This window comes from Zingiber officinale, chromosome 9A (genome assembly GCF_018446385.1).
Source record: "Zingiber officinale cultivar Zhangliang chromosome 9A, Zo_v1.1, whole genome shotgun sequence".
In the NCBI taxonomy this organism is placed as follows: domain Eukaryota; kingdom Viridiplantae; phylum Streptophyta; class Magnoliopsida; order Zingiberales; family Zingiberaceae; genus Zingiber; species Zingiber officinale.
In genome coordinates, this window is record NC_056002.1 from 131,132,487 (window position 1) to 131,150,084 (window position 17,598).

The following is a 17,598-nucleotide window of genomic DNA, read 5'->3' on the forward strand; positions in this document are numbered from 1 at the left end:
TACGGAGGAGGTAAATCACGGACGGCTACTAGCCTTTAAAACAATGACTAGCACATAAGGGAGACATTTACCTCGACTTTGCAAAGATTTGAATCCTAAATCTCATGATGGCAACACCTCATGTGTTAGCCACTAGACCGTCCCGAAGGGCTAGCGAAGTTGAAAGGGAAGAATCAATTAGTCGAGACTATAAATCTTTTGTTAGCTATACTGATATTTAACTTTTCAAATCGATTAATTTTAAAATTGACCGGTTCTATCCCAATTTTTTTTTTTCATATATTACTAAAGTAAATCACCAAGTAGAATGACGCTTGCTCGACAATTAATATTCTAGAGTTCTTTTTTGAGTGGAGAAAATTAATTTCACTATCGTAGCCTAGAATCATATCGGCACAATAAACCCTAAAACCTGAATTGAGCTTGCGACTCCAAAACCCTTCATTGGATCCCAACATGCGGTAAAAATGTGAAACGCTCGCCCTAGCGCCCTTGTCAATTTATCCAAGGATCAACACAAAAAGAGGTAAATCACAATGACTTAGGAGACAAGTGAATTAGAGATGAGTTATACGGCGTGCATGAATTTAAGCCTCGCTAACCTCGAGATTCGACCCCAAGACCTCATGTGACAAACAACCATCCACTTAACACCTCAACTATACCCGTGGGGGCTTCATTAGATCCCAACACGTGTGACAAAAGGTGATTCACTTGCCTAGCCCCCCCCCCCCCCGCTAATCCGTTCTCAAGGTAACATTCCTAGGATAACACAGAAGAGATAAATCACAAGTGACTACTAACCATGTAGCAAAGGCATGAGGAAGGCATGCTAGGATGCGTCGAGTTTCGACTTCCAGATCTCATGTTGCAACATCCCATGTCTCAACCATCGCACCCCTGAGGGTGACAGACTTGCTCTCATGGAATTTTCTCACAGACCATTAGGGTAAATCGGGAAATGCACGTGGCGGACAGCTCAGAAGTCCAACATTCTTTGGTTGCGCGCCTCATTTGGAATTTTTTTTTATAAATACATCATGACTAAAAATCGAATTGCGAATACCTAAATGTTAATTTGGATATCCTACCGTGACACCGTAATCCCAGATTTCATTGGATCCCAACACGACAGTATCATTGGTGCATCAAAAGGACCCACAATCCTCCAATAACGAAGAGGGTACACTGTCTCGTGAAAAAAGCACTGTCTCGTGTTGATCCTCTCGATCCGGGATTTAGAAATCAACTTACAATTCGTACGAGGAAGCCTATCACTCCCGTGGACTCCGCAATTTTGTGACGGTCAAACGTCGCGTAGCAGTTTGATCCATGCAATTCTTGGATAGGATCCTTATTTTATGACGAAAAAGGCTTCTAGGGAGCGGAAATTTAAAGTGCTAAAAATCAACTTAATTGCGAAAAAGCACTCTTTCGAGTACCTTTCATCTTTTGTCTTTCTCACTCTCTCGATTGCTCGATCCTCGTCGAGCTTCCATTGAGCTAGCGGATTTCACTCAGCATCCGTTCCGCGGCCGATCTCGGGTTTGCCACTGTTCTCTCTTTGTTCTCCTCTATTTTAACGGATTGTTTTCCCCTTTTTTTCTTGATTTTCATCCTGCTGTTGTAAGTTTTGTTAGAAGATTAGGTTTTGATTGTTTGGTTTCTCGCGGAGCTGAAGCTGTCGAAGAGACCGAGAAGCTTTAGAGTGAGTGTGTGTGTGTGTGTTTTGAATTTTGTTTGAGCGGATTGTTACTCATATTTTGTTCAGTATGATTGCGACTATGTTCCTCTTAATCAAAGTGTCTTGAGGAGTTTTTTCGGCGATTAGGGTCGCTTTTAACTGTAGCCATCTAATTTCCAGGCTGGAGAATTTAAAAAAGTTAGTTTGATTAGATTTCCTCTTTTCCGTTGGGATTTTGTTTACTGTGCAGGGTGGATATCACTATAGATAGGGCTCCCTTAAGACATATTGCTACATATTCAAGGTGGAATCTGTCTTAAAAAGTAGGCATGCTCGTCCACTTTCTTTTTCTCTGAATGATTAGTCAACTCTTGTCGATAATGAATTTTATGTTCTGAATTCAAAGAGTCAATTTTTTGGGACAGTCAACTTCTTTAGACTGCAAATAGCCTAAGTTAGGTTATTCTCTTTCTATCGTTTCAGGTTCCCTGTGCATCAGGAACTAACAGGTCATTACTTCCTGCTATGGCCTTTAGCAACCTGGAAGGTTCTGGCACGGGAAGATTTTGTTGATTTGTTTCATGGTCCAATGGGGTTGAGCAAATGCTGATTGCAGAGGCATGGTTACCAGACAGCAGTGACCGAAATATCATGCCTACTCCACGCCATAGAGCCCCATCAAGAAGGCCACATTGGATCATCAGCTTATTGCTGTTTGTATGCATTGCTGTAATTGCTCTATATGTTTATCCTCCCCAACGATATTCAGCATGCTACTTCTTGTCTTCCAAAGTCTGTGGTCCATTTACAGAGTGGCTTCCACCTGTGAGACGTGCTAGGTTTTATACAGATGATGAGCTCTTTGCACGTGTTGTTATCAGTGACATTTTGTCGGTGCACGTTGAGTCAAAGAATCCTAAAATTGCTTTCATGTTCCTAACCCCAGGTTCACTGCCCTTTGAGAAGCTTTGGGAGAGATTTTTCCTGGTACGCATTAACTTGGATTTTCTTTTTTAGATAATTCAATATTTTTCAGGTAGGATTTGATTTAGGATGGATGTTTATTATGTTTATAACTTAATACAATGCATAAACGTTCATATACCAAATTCTATGGATGGAGGCCTTGTTGTAGTTTTTTCTTGATATAATTGAAGACTTTGGCCAACCCCGCCTAGTGGGATAAGGCTTGGTTGTTGTCATATATACTTGAAGACTCTTCTAATCATTAGATGGCATAATGTTAAGTATTATTTGTACAGTGTTGACATTGGATAATGAAAGAGTTGCAATTAGGGGTGGCAACTTGCTGTGAATTGTTTACTACACATCATACCTTTTTGGTACATTGAAACTGCCACTGGTTCCATGCCCACTATGAGTGCTTACTATTCTTTCCAATTCCATCCCATCGCTGCTTGCAGGTACTGAGCAAACCCAAACATGACCACACTTTAACATATTTTGATACCTCTAATGTTATAAATAATAAAAAAAATTAAACCTCAAATAGATAATTCAATGTTTCATAAATAAAATATATCTAAAAGTATGCAAGTCAGGCTTGAATGATGATATGCCCAATAAAATCTTTACATCAATATACCAATTCACCATGATCCATTTAAACTGATTGGGTAGGCATGGGTACCTGAAAATCCTATCCCATTGTCACCCTTGGTTGAAACAAAGTAAGATGATGAGCTGTGATGCTTGGTTAAATGAGAAATAGATGATTAAAGGGGTAGGCAATTCGTTGGTTTCTTGCATTAGTGTGTTGATTGTTGTCCAAAAATTAAAGAGGCGAATAATTTCTGGTTTGGCTTGATTTCTAGTTTCTAGGTAGGTTTACTCAGGTTTTTTTTTTTTATTTTGATGTATATATATATTTTTTTTTTACTTTCTCACTATCAGGCAAATAATTTCTGCAACCTATCCACTGGCCATAACACAATCTCTCTCCTGCTGTGTTGTTTCTTTGTATATTTAGGGCCATGAAGATAGATTTTCTATTTATGTGCATGCATCAAGGGAACAACCAGCACATGTGAGTCCTTTATTCATTGACAAGGAAATTCATAGCGAAAAGGTACTTTTCAATAAATTCCTATTCTCCATTCTCATTTTGGAGCAAATCATGTTGTACATGTGGCTAAATGTACAGTTTTTTATTTGGGCTGAAATTCCCTTCATTCTCCAAGCACTATGGATATAGGCATTTTTGATCTACATATACAAATATATGGGCCATTAATATAATTCTTTGATACTAACAAATAAATATACACAAATTTCTGATTGCTCATCATCTAGAACTGAGGATTCCATTTTAATGTTTATGAAAAAGCTGGAGTTATCTGGTTTTGGGAACTAGTATGTGCAAACACGTTTTTATTAATCCAATGGGCATGCAGGTGGCGTGGGGAAAAATTTCCATGGTTGATGCAGAGAAGAGATTATTGGCAAATGCACTCCAAGATAAAGATAATCAACATTTCGTGTTGCTCTCAGAGAGGTGTATCTTAGCAACTATATGATGCTTTCTCTTTTCAATTGATTAATGTTGTTCAGTCAGCATGTTGGTTTTTTACTTCTTGTTTGGCAGTTGTGTACCACTACACAATTTTGACTATGTGTACAATTATCTGTTGGGAACAAATGTCAGCTTTGTTGACTGGTAAATTACTTTAAAATATTATCCCCTCGTGATTATTGTCTATGTTTTTTCATGATTCTTTCAGTCATAGATAAATAACCTGATTAAATTCTCAGCTTGTAAAAGTATTCCTTTCCTTATTTTCAGTTTTGAGGATCCTGGTCCTCATGGAACAGGCCGATATTCTGAACATATGTTGCCTGTGATTGAAAAGGAAGATTTTAGGAAAGGTGCACAGGTAAGCTATTTTACTTTGGCAGTGTAATGAGAATGGCTGAATCCAACTAGGTTCATTGTAGTTAAATTGGTTTGGGCGCATTGTAGTGAATGAATTATTGAGAGCAGTCAAGGGCTTCTAAAGTCACAAGTTTAATCTTAGGTTTCATAGTTTCTGTAATCCTGCTTGAAAAGTTTAAGTCAACCTCACTATGAAACAAATACCAATCTAACTTGGAACGTTGGAACTAGGGTGGAACAAAATTAATTCAAGGATAGATTAGTTATTTTTTCCCTATCATAAATAAGCTTACAAGTTACAAGTGTATTATCTTAAGCTGCATTGGTTCTTTTACACCATATTTTTCTTTTCTACATCCCAAGTGATATCCTTGTCACAGTGGTTCTCAGTCAAGCGGCAGCATGCGGTGCTAATTCTGGCTGACAATGTCTACTATACCAAATTCAAGCTTTACTGCAGGGTAAGTTGTGGGTGTGGAGAGCCAAAGATCACATCAACAAATAATTGTTAGCTATAAAAGATGGCTTGCCATTCTAAGTCATCATATTTTACTCAATAGGTGATGTATAATGTCAAGTTATATAACTCCAAAAGGGTGCTTAAATTTTGTGAATGTTTTTCCTATATTTTAATATCTGACAATACATGTCCACCAATGCATCTTATTACAAAGCAATGACTCTGTTCTCTGTAATTCATATTTTCTCAATGCTTCTTATGACTGAAGTATAATAAAGGATAAATAAAATCAGAATATTGGTGGTCATTTGACCCATGATGGCAAAAGGGTGCTTCGCTTGCCCCCATCGCCTCCGCCAACCCGTCCTCAGGCTAACACGGAAGAAGTAAATAGCTACTAGCCTGGGACAGCTGATTGGTATCCATCATTATTCATCTTATAATTATCATGCATCTACTTGCCATATAAAGAACTATACTTAAAGAATTACACTCTATTGTTCATATATTTACTATATGAATGAAATAATTATGCTTAAGATATTAGAATCATATGTTCCTAAGTTGGATGTTGATTTTTGCTGCTGGTGTAGATAAATGCTCAAAATAGATTTGGAACTTTCTACTTGGGATCTTTTAAACATGATAAAGTTATAGTAATTGCTGATCTATAGCTGGTTTCAGACCATCTAACTTCTTCAGTTGAACCATTCAGATTTTTTAAATGCATTATAAAAGAAAGAGCTGCCAAGGTTCTTTCCCTACACATCCTGTGATAGTTGTACTCATCGTATTAGGCGCCCCAATTTACTGGAAGGATGTATGGTTTATATCATCTCATTATAATTTAGTATTGATTTATATGTTATATTTGTGGTCATCGAGCACATTCTTGTTATGATGCTTATTGGTTATCTCATTGATAATGCTGCCCTTGCCATGCGTTTTGAATGCCACAGCCTGGGATGGAAGGACGCAATTGCTATTCTGATGAACATTATCTACCAACTTTTTTCAGTGTCAGTATATTTTTGGTCTTTTGATCGCCAACACCTGTAATCTATGCAAGATCAAAACTTTTTTCAATTTAACCTAGCTTTTGACTACAGATGGTCGATCCTACTGGAATAGCCAATTGGTCTGTCACCCATGTCGATTGGTCTGAAGGAAAATGGCATCCAAAAGCTTATAGGGCTCGAGATGTAACTTTTGAAATCTTCAAGAGCATTTCAGTATGTTCAACCTTTCTTTCAATAGCTCATACAATGTGTTATTTTTTCATTTATGGATCTTTACTTGAGTTGGATATTGCAAACAGATAGAACCTACTAATTGTAATGATGCTATGATTTGCAGTCGATCGATGAGAGCATTCATGTTACAAGTGATTCAAAGGTAAAATTAGTAAATTTTCTTCCAGTTAGATATGTGCATAATTTCCAACGGTGTTATTGGCCAATTGAGTTGCTATGATATGAAACAATGTCTAGACATTGTTCCTTTTGTTGATCAATTGAAGTATAAGATTGATTTCCAATGCTACTGAAAATGTTGATAGTAAGATTACAAAGTCATCAAGCAACACTTCCAACTTGTAAAGTAAGACCTAGATGTGCACCCAATTGATATGGAGCATCGATTTAGTTCGGATTTTTACTGACCCTCACAAAACTTATAGAAGTCAGTTTGGCGTGCCGTGTATGTATTCCTTGGAATGGAATATCACTATTCCTTGGAATAGAGTATGTATTCCTTGGAATGAGGTAACTAATAGATACGAAGGATGATCCATAAAATGACAATTCTGTGAGAATTAGTATTCTGAAAGAATTCATAAGGAATAACACTATTCTTTGAACAAATACACCAAGAATTATGCTGCGATAGCATCCCAATCCCTCAGAATGACCAAATTGCTGAACATTGCTTGTTTTGTTTTTGAATCAGTGCATTTCTTTTTTAACATGCCTGCTCACTTCATTTGTTTCACCCCTTTTTTCACTGCAAAACCAACTTATTTTTGCCTTTCTTGAATCGTGTCACAGAAACTGATACAGCGCAGACCTTGTCTATGGAATGGAATGAAGAGACCATGCTACTTATTTGCTAGAAAATTTTATCCAGAATCTCTTGATAATTTGTTGCATTTATTCTCCAACTACACCATCGTATAAGCTGGCACTCCAATCGCTATTCATTGACAATCAGGGATCAAGGAGACTGCAAGGAGATCAGAGTTGAAGACCCTTTTAAGGTAGAGGCCATTGACACCCTTGTCAAGTGATCAAGGATTTTATTTTTATCATGTTCATTTCTTGGTTTCTCTGCCATTTGAAGAGTCTCTTGTGTCTTCATTGAAGTTCTTTAGAGGTCAGAATAATATTCAGTTGAGAGACAACTCGATATTGTGTTGTATTCTACACTTCACAATTTTATTGTCTTAGTTTGACCTCTAAACTTTGTAATGCCTGGAATGTTTTCTTAAGATCTGTTTCAGATTTATTCAGTGAAAAATAATAATTTTTATTTTTATTTCATTGTTTAAAGATAAAATTTTCGAGGGCAAATTAAAATTTTTGTTGGATAATTAAGTATAATATTACGGTTAAATTATTCAACGTCACCTAACTTGCTCATCCTTTAAAACGTGGGCTGCAATTAATGGGCCCAATAATTGCGCCTATTTTGTTCCTTCAAGCCCGTCACGTGACGTTCCTCCCATCCGGCCCAATAAGAGTTGTCTCACGTGATGGGCGTCTACTCCCGCTACCCCTTCGTCAACGCGCGATTACGCAGGAGAAGAGGATGCGCCGGCGTCCATGGCGTCGATCCTTCTTTTCGCATCTCGTACTCATCCTTTTCTTCCTCCCCCTCGTTCTCTTCCTCTGCCACTCCCTTCTGTGGGTCGCATTTTTGGGCGCTGACGCCGTACCGAGGGTGAAGAGATCAGCTGAGCTCCCACTTCGATTCCGATCCGATGGCAGCTTCAAGATCCTTCAGGTGATTGATGTTTTCAGTTCGATCCCTCCTCGTAACTCGACGATCGCAATTTTTTTCATCGAGAACTGTCTCTACTAGGTGGCTGACATGCACTATGGGAACGGGCTGGTGACCCGGTGTCGAGACGTATTGCCATCGGAGTCCTCCCGATGCACCGATGTCAACTCGACGGTGTTCCTAAAGAGGATGATCGAAGCGGAGAGGCCCGATCTGATTGCATTCACAGGTTTTTATACTGGTTTTTCCGCTTCTGGTACTCGGTTGTTCTTCAGCCAGAAAGATTGGATTTGTCTTTGAGGCTTTGGATACATCTTCACTTTCTTAGTTTTGCAAATCCATATATTCTTAATACGAATAGTTAGCTGATTTTTCGTTAACTATCTATCATGCTTCTTCCACAAAAATTTCTCTTCTTTAGATTTTTGTTCTCAAATGGAGTTCTAGAGTTGTGCTACTGGTGAAGCAATTTTTTTCTTTTTCCTGCATCTCTTTTAACCTTTTAAGAATGATACGAGCGAACTCGTTTTCACTTTCCAAACTGTATTAGTATATAAGAAACTTTCATGGGAAAAACTCAAAATCTTATCAATTTGTGAAGGTTTTAATGTTTTTAATTCAGATTTTTTTTTGTTTATTAATTTGTTAAGGCGAGGATTTACAAGCTTCCTGGTCTTTCCTCCTTATTTTTCTGTTACTGCCTTTTTAGATTCAATCACCATGGTCCTTCTAATAGAAGGTTGTATAGAAGTAGAAGATGCAAAAACAAGTGCACAAGATATGAAACTAAAGAGCATCGGAGATACAAAAACCAACTGTTAACCAAGCTTTAGGGACTTTTGAGACACAACACAGAAATGGAACACAAGGAGAAATACCGTGTCATCCGCTAGACAGATCAATAGGATCAATCCATCAAGCAGTGTTGACCTGCCTCAAACCAAAGACCTGCCACATTCCCATTCATTTTAGCCATCCGACAATGAGATTGACTGGTTGAGATATATGTGGAATCTGCAGACCCAGTATAGATACACACCTGATGAAGAGAATTTGCTGATGTTTATTCACCCCAACTAGCTAAGCATGAAGCAAGTCAAACCATTGGTAAAGTCTGGTGTTCTGTTTGCGAATCCTTAGTGGGAAATAAGATCCCTTTTTGGTTGATCCATAAAGTATACATCCAACCATGTGCAGCGGAATTAGCCTACTTGAAAACCACTTCTGAAACGCAATGCTCCATCTCCTTTACCTCGTTTAACTTTCCCGTTTTACATATTATAGTCAGTTTAAAGATCAGAGAACGTATAAAACCACTCTTTGAGAGGCATTGTTAACAGAAGCCTATTCTTTCTTAAATTTTCATGTTCTGCATGCAAATTAACTTATGTCTCAGGTGCTTCTATACATGTAGAGTTTTCATCTTTACAGGGGATAACATATTTGGCGCCAGCGCTACGGATGCTGCAGAATCCCTTTTCAAAGTCTTTAGACCTGCCATGGAATCCAGGATTCCCTGGGCAGCAATCTTGGGCAATCATGATCAGGAGTCAACCATGCCAAGAGTGGAGTTGATGTCATTTATCTCACTTATGGATTATTCAGTGGCCCAAGTAAATCCATCAGGTTTTTTGGTAGATGGATATGGGAATTACGACATCAAGGTGCATGGAGCATGGGATTCTGGACTGGCTAATACCAGCGTTCTCAATCTCTACTTCCTTGACAGTGGTGATCGTGCTATGGTCGGTGGACGGAGAACTTATGGATGGATAAAGGATTCTCAATTGACTTGGCTTCGAGCTGTTTCTGAAGATCTACAGGTTGGTGATTTAGTCATAACAGTAGCACTCGAGTTCCCAACATATACAAACAATCATAACTTACCGTTAATTGCATTCTACATTTCTATTTATACTATTTATATGTCAAAGCTTCTAAAAAAAAATCCAGCCTAGATGCTTTGCTTCACTAACATTATTATTTATATGTCAAAGCTTGTAATACAAACTCAAGAATAGATGCATCACTTTGCTTACTTACTAACAGAGATCATCAAATCTACAACAGAGCAGGTACCCGGCTCCTTCGCTATCATTCTTCCACATTCCAATTCCAGAGGTTCGAGAGCTGTGGTTTAAGGGTTTCGTAGGCCAGTTCCAAGAGGCAATTGCTTGTTCTTCTGTCAACTCTGGGGTCCTTCAGACCCTTGTCTCCATGGGAGATGTAAAGGCAGTATTCATTGGCCATGACCATCTGAATGATTTCTGTGGAAACTTAGATGGTATATGGTTCTGCTATGGCGGTGGCTTCGGTTATCATGGGTATGGAAAACCCAGTTGGCGAAGGCGAGCAAGGGTAGTTTTGGCTCAACTTGGAAAAGGGAAAGGGACATGGATGGGCGTTGAGGTGATCAAGACCTGGAAGCGGTTGGATGATGATAAGCTGACTAAGATCGATGAGCAGGTGCTTTGGAGACGAGATCCATGGGAGGGCCAATGACATTTATGCCTCTCGGTGCCTTGCACATCACTCGTAAGCATATATTTTCAATTATTACCTCTCGATTGCATGATTTGCAGCTAGTGTTTTCATTAGCATGAAGTGTAAGAAGCTCCTTTATGCCTACCCAAAATCTAGTGAAAATGTCAGCGGTCAAACCTTAAAGTCCAAAACATATCTAGGGTCAAGTTTGTCAACACGACTCAAGTTTGTCAACACGGCTTGATAATGTTAGTTAGTTTTGACTTCGTTCCACTTGATTGTCTGCTCCGAAACATAATACTATTTTAATTATTTATTGAAATGTAAAGGTCAAATCTTGTGGCTACCGATCGATCGCTGCGGCTGTGAAAATTAACGCTCACAATTTTCTGTGTGATCGTATGAAGTTGGTGGTGATGAGATCGATCGCGGCGGAGCAAGCGAAAGATCCGGCCACAAACAGCGCCGCCGCCGCAAGCAGAAGCGCCTTCGCCCGCAGCCCCGCTGCCAGGATAGCCGCCCCAACGGCCGCGGCGGCGGCCGCGAGCAGCGCCTTGTTCCACCCCCGGAACGCCTTCAGGTCATTCCTGCACTGCTTGCAGTGCACCACGTGGCGGTAGTAGCGGTTCGCCGGGTTCGGCGCGTGCCGCTCGCCGACGCCTCCCTTGGCCGGGAACGTGGCGGACATCCCCGCGACCACGCCGACCGGAGCCTGCTCCACCACCGCCGGCTCCTTCGGCGGGGAGATAGTCGCGTGCCCGAAGTGGTACGGCATGCCGTGGCCGGCGCGGTCCATCCACTTTCGGTACTCCGCCACCCACGTGTCCGACGATCTCAGGTTTAGGTAGAGGTCTCTGGTGGGGCGGCGCTCCTTCACGAGCACCTCGTTCTGCGACGAGAGGAAGCCCATGTCCTGCTCGAAGACGCTGCATTGGTTCTGGTGGATGAACCAGTCGGGGATGAGTTTGAAGAAGCCTGGCCGGGCGCTGGCGCCGAACCGGGCAATGAGCATTGACTTCCCCTGCCCCGTCGGCCGGCAGAGGAACAACGCCGACAGGTACTGCTTCTCTCCCTTCTTGTCGATTTGTTCTACATCGTTGGAGAGGACGCAGGGGGCTTGAAAGCGGAGGAAACTCCACTGCCCGGGCCGCGTCCTTGGCCGCCCCCACCGACCGGCGAAGCCGCGGGCGGTGCGCTCGGTGACCTCGAACTCCAGCGGCTGCGCCTCCTCACGGCGGGCAGACCAGTCAGTGCGGTCGTGGGAGATCGGCACGTGCGCCGGGTCCATCAAGTTCTCGAGAAGGATGGAGTGGTCGTAGGGCAGCTCATGGACGGAGGAAATGGCCTGAAATCCCGGCCGGTCATAGTGCTCGAACCATGGCAGTTTCAAGTTCACCGGCGGGGTCTTGTCCGACATCCAAACCCACACCACCCCCTGCGAATCGCGCACCTCGTACGACCTCACGCACGCCGCGCGAGGGATCTTCGCCGACTCCGGCAGCTGCGGGATCTTCACGCACCGGCCTTCGCCGGCGAACTGCCAGCCGTGGTAGAGGCACTCCAGGCGTCCATCCACCAATTGCCCCTCCGACAGCTTCGCCAATCTGCATCAAAAAAAAAAGAAGTGTTTTGCCCCAAATTTTAGTGCTTTAAATCCGAAGAAATCTGCATCAAAATCAATTTTTTTTTCTTCTTTTCGCCCCAAAATCTAGGGTTGTAGATGAGAAGAAGCCAAGCACACCGGTGAGGGCATCGGTCCTCGAAGCAACGGAGGACGCCGTCGCCGTCGCGGAAGAGGACGAGCTGCTTGTCGAAGACGGACAGGCCGAGCGGCGCGTCGTTGGGAACTTGCTCCGTCAAGTACAGCGGGTACCACTCCTCTCTCCAATCGTACTCCGCCACGTCCTCCTCCACCTCAGCTTCCGCCGGAACCAGCACCTCCTCCCTCCCGACGTCCTCCGCGGCCACCGCCGCCCGACACCTTCCGCTTCTTCTACTCGTCCTCTCGATCACAAGCTCCCTTCTCGACATCGAAGGAAGGCGAGCGGAGGAACATTCGAGGGATTTGTGAAAGGAGAGAAGGCAGACGGAGGAGAAGCGCAAGAGAGCCATCGATCGGAGTTGTGTCGTGTCTCTCACTCTCTCCCTGTTTAATCTTCATCCTGCAAAAAGTATTATTATTTTGCATTTTTTTCAGTCCACAAAAAAAATTTATAACAAATTTAGTATGTTATAATGCAAAGGAGTTTGATTGGAAAAAGAAAACTAATTTGGATTTATCTGTTTATGTCAACAGCTGGAAAATTAATTTATTTTCAAAATAATTTACTCAACAATAAAAAATTTATTTCGTAATACTTCCGGTTCAATAAAATTCCGCCAAACCAAATCGAACCGTCCGTCGAAGCGATCGTTTTTAGACCATCTCTAATCCATAATATCATATTTAGTGTAGTTTTTACATTAAAATGATGTATTTTTAGCACTAAACACTATTTTAACTCTAATCCATCCTCACTATATCACACTAAAAAAATATTGATCCAGCGGTAAGAATGGGGGGCCCACCCTCTGAAGGGTCCCAGCCTAACGACGGAGGGAGGGCTGGCCCAGCGGATAATGGTCCGAGCGGAGCTATAGATAACCCATCCATGAGCTTGGGTTTCTGACGCCAAGGCAGGAGGATCTAAGGGCCGAGCAGGAGTCCGCTCGGCTGGGACCTAAGGGCCGAGCAGGTGGTCCGCTCGGCCAAGATAAGGGCGAGGGTACAAAGGTAGCCGAGCGGCCTATGCGCTTGTCTCGAGATATGGGATGTCAGAGAAGGCACGTCTGATGATAAGGCCGTACCCGAGATTGCACGATGGAAGCTCCCGCCGTCACATCAGGGAGAGGTGGATACAGTAGCAGTATGGCCTCATATATGCTCTTCTGACAGGCCCATACTTGGGTATGGTCTGAAGCAGATGACTGCTTCGATCGACGTGCCTGGGCTCTTTCGATAGCTCTATATAAGGCCTCCATTTCTTCACCGGAGGTACGCGCGTCTGGATCTCTGAAGCCACTTCTTTGCTATTTCCTCGCCTGACTTGAGCGTCGGAGGGCCGTCGCCGGGACACCCCCCCCGGCTCGGTCTTGTTGCAGGGTCGGCGGGGCACTCAGGGAGCGCCACGTGCCCAGCGTCCGCTGACTCCTAGTTCGGACAGGATCAAATTGGCGCCGTCTGTGGGAACGCACCTGCATCTGAGCAGAGACAATGGACGAGGCTGGAAGGGTACACAATGTGGCACTCTCACAAGAAGAGTTGGACGCTCTGGTCGAGATGAGGGCCGCCAAACTTGTGGAGCAGAAACAGAAAGAGGCAGCCGATCGGCAGGAGCAACAAGCAACATCTGCGTCGGGTGGCCGAGCGGAAGCACCTCAAGCCACCGTGGCGTTCCATCGGGCCTTATTCCGCACCCCTGAAACCGTACCAGCTCGGAAAGACAGGGGATCTTCTTCTGACGAAATGCCCAGGCGAGACGCCAGAAAGGGGAAAGCTCCCCGAGCAGATTCATCTCCCGAGCGGATCAATCGCCAATTCTCGGAGGCCATTCTACGAGACCCTTTGCCCAAGCATTACGTGCCTCCGACGATCGGAGAGTACAACGGAACAACGGACCCAGATGATCATCTGGGTAAGTTTGATAACACAGCTACACTCCATCAGTATACAGATGGAGTAAAGTGCCGCGTCTTCCTTACAACTCTCTCGGGATCGGCTCAACGGTGGTTTCGGAGGCTGCCGGACGGATCTATCACTAGCTTCAAGGACTTCCGAACGGCCTTCCTCCACCACTTCGCTAGCAGTCGGCGTTATCAGAAGACAAGTGTCAGCTTGTTCGCCATCAAGCAAGAGCCGAGAGAATCGCTTCGTGCTTACATCCAACGATTCAACCAAGTGGCGATGGATATTCCAACGGCCACATCAGAGACCATGATGAATGCCTTCACACAAGGCCTAGTGGATGGCGACTTCTTCCGATCGCTCATCCGCAAGCCGCCCCGAGATTATGATCACATGCTAAATCGGGCCAACGAGTACATTAACGTGGAAGAAGCGCAAGCCGCCCGGAAAAAGGAAACTCCGACAGAGCGGGCACCTGTTCATGCCGAGCGGAAACAGCACGCCGCTCAGCAGCCACCTAGAGGACCGAGGGCAGAAGCAATCCGATCCCCTCGTGTAAGGTCCCAGGTACAAGAAGTAGCTGCCGCTCGAAGCAAGCCAAAGAAGAAATGGACCCCGATGTTCTGCTCCTTCCACCAGACGGATACGCACAACACCAGGGATTGTCGAAGTCTTCCCTTCGTGGCTCATCCTGTGCCGCGGAATGCCGGACGGCGATCTCCCTCAGCCGATCGGCGACAAAGAATTCGGGAAGCCGATCGGACTCGAGTTGATAGGCCACGGCAACAGACTCCCGATCGGCATCGCTCACCCAGGCAAGAGAATCGCCGAGCGTCCAGAGAACGATCCCGACCATCCGCTCGCGAAGAAGAAAATAAAAGCAACACTTCCCGAGGCGAGATCAATGTCATCGCTGGCGGGCCGACCGGAGGAGACTCCAACCGAGCCAGAAAGGCGGGTGTCCGGCAGCTGCAGATCCACGCGGTCGGCTGCAGCCAAGAGCGGGCAAGTGGACCGGAAATAACTTTCGGACCCGGGGACTTAGAAGGAGTAGAAGTGCCCCATGACGACGCACTGCTCTTTAAAGCGGTAATAGCAAATTACACCATTCACCGCATATTTGTTGACACAGGTAGCTCGGTCAACATCATATTCAAGAAGGCGTTCGATCAACTGCAAATTGATCGAGCCGAGCTGCTGCCCATGGCGACCCCGCTCTACGGGTTTACGGGCAACGAAGTTCAGCCGGTCGGACAAATCCGGCTGGCTACCTCGCTGGGAGAAGAGCCGCTCAGGAGGACCAGGACAATAAACTTCGTGGTGGTCGACTCTCCCTCATCCTACAACGTCATTTTGGGACGACCGGCGCTCGGCGAATTCCGAGCGGTGGTCTCAACCTTCCACCAGAAGATAAAGTTCCCCGTGGAGGACAAAGTAGGAGAAGTGCGGGGAGATCAGCTAGCAGCTCGGCGGTGCTATATAGAGATGATCCGAGCAGAAGCTTGTTCCGCTCGGAAGGCGCCCCGAATTGAGGTACACGCCATAACCGAGAAACCTCCTGCTTTAATTTATGATGAAAAGGAGGAAGTCCAGATCCATCCGACCCGATCGGAGGCCACGACTTTTATCGCCTCTGATCTGGGGGAAGAACAGAAGGAGAAGCTGATTCAATGCCTCCAACGAAATCATGATGTCTTCGTCTGGTCGACACATGAGTTACCTGGAATTTCGCCAAGCCTAGCGCAGCATGAATTGCATGTCCGACCGGACGCTCGGCCAGTGAAGCAGAGAAAAAGGGACTTCAGCGCCGAGCAGAATGCCATTATCCGGGCGGAGGTGGAAAAACTTCTGAAGGCCGGCCACATACGCGAGGTGCAGTTCCCGAGTTGGCTGGCCAACGTAGTCTTGGTCTCCAAGCCGGGCGGCAAGTGGAGGGTCTGCATCGACTTTCGAGATTTAAACAAGGCATGCCCCAAGGATTTTTATCCTCTGCCCCGGATAGATCAGCTGGTGGACTCTACGGCCGGCTGCGAATTAATTTGCATGCTTGACGCCTACCAAGGATATCATCAAGTGCCGCTCGCCCGGGAAGATCAAGAAAAAGTAAGCTTCGTAACGGCCGACGGCACATATTGTTACAATGTGATGCCGTTCGGATTGAAGAATGCCGGTGCCACCTATCAACGCTTGATGAACAAGGTGTTCAAGGAGCAGATCGGGCGGAATCTGGAAGTTTATGTGGACGACATTCTTATCAAATCCGTCCGAGCGGCCGATCTTTTCAAGGATATGGAAGAAACCTTCCGAACGCTGCGCAAATATGGAGTCAAGCTAAATCCCCAAAAGTGCCTGTTCGGAGCCAAAGGAGGGCGTTTCTTGGGGTACATAGTGACCGAGCGGGGAATCGAAGCAAATCCCAGCAAGGTTAAAGCACTGCAAGACATGCCGCCCCCAAGAAATACAAGAGAAGTGCAAAGGTTGACCGGTCGGATAACTGCTCTATCGAGATTCATCTCCAGAACCGCCGACCGGAGCCTGCCATTCTTCAAGATCTTGCGCAAGGCCACTAAGTTCCAGTGGGATGAAGAATGTGACCGAGCATTTGAGGAGTTGAAGACATATCTGAATTCTCTGCCAGTGTTAGCCAAGCCGGTCGGGGGTGAGTCACTTTATATGTATCTGTCGACAACTGAGCATGCTGTAGGCTCAGCACTTGTGAGGGCGAGCGGCGAAGAACAGCCGGTGTATTTTCTAAGCCACATTTTAAAAGATGCTGAATCTCGTTACACTGGGCTCGAGAAGTTGGCCTTTGCTTTGGTTCTAGCCGCTCGGCGCCTTCGACCGTATTTCTTGGCTCACACCATTATTGTCCGGACGAACAGTCCACTCGGAAGAGTGCTGTTGAATCCAGAAGCGTCCGGACGGCTCATCAAGTGGACGACAGAATTAAGTGAATTTGACATCCAATATCAGCCCCGCTCGGCGATTAAAGCCCAATCCTTGGCTGATTTTGTGACCGAAGTGCAAAGGCCAGAGCCGGAAGCTATGTGGAGAATATATGTGGATGGATCCTCCACTCGGCTCGGAAGTGGGATCGGAATATTACTACTCTCACCTCAGGAAGAAAAGATGCACCTATCCGTCCGGCTAGATTACAAAGCTACTAACAATGAAGCAGAGTATGAGGCCCTCATAGCCGGACTGCAGGCAGCACGGCATGTGGGAGCGGGCCGGGTGACACTCTATTCTGATTCACAGTTGGCCGCTCAGCAACTTTCCGGCACCTTTGAAATCAACTGTGTTCGGCTCAAACTCTACGCTGAGGCCTTTGAAAAACTCCAAGCTACTTTCCGAGAGGTGCTTATTCAGAAGATCCCACGAACGGAGAACCAGGCGGCCGACGAGTTAGCCAAGCT

The 17,598-nt window shown here is 44.8% G+C and overlaps 3 protein-coding genes across 8 annotated transcripts; 2 read left to right on the forward strand and 1 right to left on the reverse strand.

Annotated features, from left to right (window-relative positions):
• The first annotated feature begins 1,393 nt into the window (after window positions 1-1,393).
• LOC122019873 (glycosyltransferase BC10-like) lies at window positions 1,394-7,551 on the forward strand. The gene is made up of 11 exons (XM_042577459.1): window positions 1,394-1,545; window positions 2,168-2,671; window positions 3,675-3,773; window positions 4,099-4,199; window positions 4,290-4,361; window positions 4,488-4,578; window positions 4,958-5,038; window positions 5,997-6,056; window positions 6,147-6,269; window positions 6,394-6,432; window positions 7,083-7,551. The coding sequence occupies exons 2-11, from the start codon at window positions 2,288-2,290 to the stop codon at window positions 7,209-7,211; spliced, it is 1,179 nt and encodes a 392-aa protein (XP_042433393.1). The 5' UTR covers window positions 1,394-1,545; window positions 2,168-2,287; the 3' UTR covers window positions 7,212-7,551.
• A 240-nt stretch (window positions 7,552-7,791) lies between these two features.
• Window positions 7,792-12,797, forward strand: LOC122018704 (probable inactive purple acid phosphatase 28). 6 transcript variants are annotated; one of them, XR_006121872.1, is made up of 6 exons: window positions 7,792-8,037; window positions 8,116-8,263; window positions 9,466-9,857; window positions 10,084-10,569; window positions 10,675-10,766; window positions 10,848-12,797. XR_006121872.1 is itself a non-coding variant. In XM_042576104.1 (5 exons), the coding sequence occupies exons 1-4, from the start codon at window positions 7,843-7,845 to the stop codon at window positions 10,534-10,536; spliced, it is 1,188 nt and encodes a 395-aa protein (XP_042432038.1). In that variant the 5' UTR covers window positions 7,792-7,842; the 3' UTR covers window positions 10,537-10,569; window positions 10,848-12,797. The 6 variants fall into 6 exon arrangements, 4 of the variants coding, with proteins under 4 accessions (XP_042432038.1, XP_042432039.1, XP_042432040.1 ...); XR_006121873.1 differs by lacking the exon at window positions 10,675-10,766 and having other exon boundaries at window positions 10,848-12,142; window positions 12,231-12,797; XM_042576104.1 differs by lacking the exon at window positions 10,675-10,766.
• On the reverse strand, window positions 10,814-12,630 carry LOC122018703 (protein TIC 55, chloroplastic-like). Its single transcript, XM_042576103.1, has 2 exons — window positions 12,260-12,630; window positions 10,814-12,122 (listed from the first exon to the last, which is right to left on the reverse strand). Exons 1-2 carry the CDS (start codon window positions 12,628-12,630, stop codon window positions 10,898-10,900), a joined length of 1,596 nt encoding a protein of 531 aa, XP_042432037.1. The 3' UTR covers window positions 10,814-10,897.
• Window positions 12,798-17,598: the final 4,801 nt, after the last annotated feature.

What these genes read in the sequence shown, in the direction of transcription:
- LOC122019873 (XM_042577459.1), top strand. Translation starts at nt 2,288, where the DNA reads ATGCTGATTGCAGAGGCATGGTTACCAGACAGCAGTGACCGAAATATC. An exon ending in AGGAAATTCATAGCGAAAAG is followed by an intron (nt 3,774 to 4,098) that starts GTACTTTTCAAT and finishes ATGGGCATGCAG; the next exon opens with GTGGCGTGGGGAAAAATTTC. An exon ending in TTCGTGTTGCTCTCAGAGAG is followed by an intron (nt 4,200 to 4,289) that starts GTGTATCTTAGC and finishes CTTGTTTGGCAG; the next exon opens with TTGTGTACCACTACACAATT.
- LOC122018704 (XM_042576104.1), top strand. Translation starts at nt 7,843, where the DNA reads ATGCGCCGGCGTCCATGGCGTCGATCCTTCTTTTCGCATCTCGTACTC. An exon ending in CGATCTGATTGCATTCACAG is followed by an intron (nt 8,264 to 9,465) that starts GTTTTTATACTG and finishes TCATCTTTACAG; the next exon opens with GGGATAACATATTTGGCGCC. An exon ending in CTGTTTCTGAAGATCTACAG is followed by an intron (nt 9,858 to 10,083) that starts GTTGGTGATTTA and finishes ACTTACTAACAG; the next exon opens with AGATCATCAAATCTACAACA.
- LOC122018703 (XM_042576103.1), bottom strand. Translation starts at nt 12,630, where the DNA reads ATGGCTCTCTTGCGCTTCTCCTCCGTCTGCCTTCTCTCCTTTCACAAA. An exon ending in GAGGACCGATGCCCTCACCG is followed by an intron (nt 12,123 to 12,259) that starts GTGTGCTTGGCT and finishes TTTTTGATGCAG; the next exon opens with ATTGGCGAAGCTGTCGGAGG.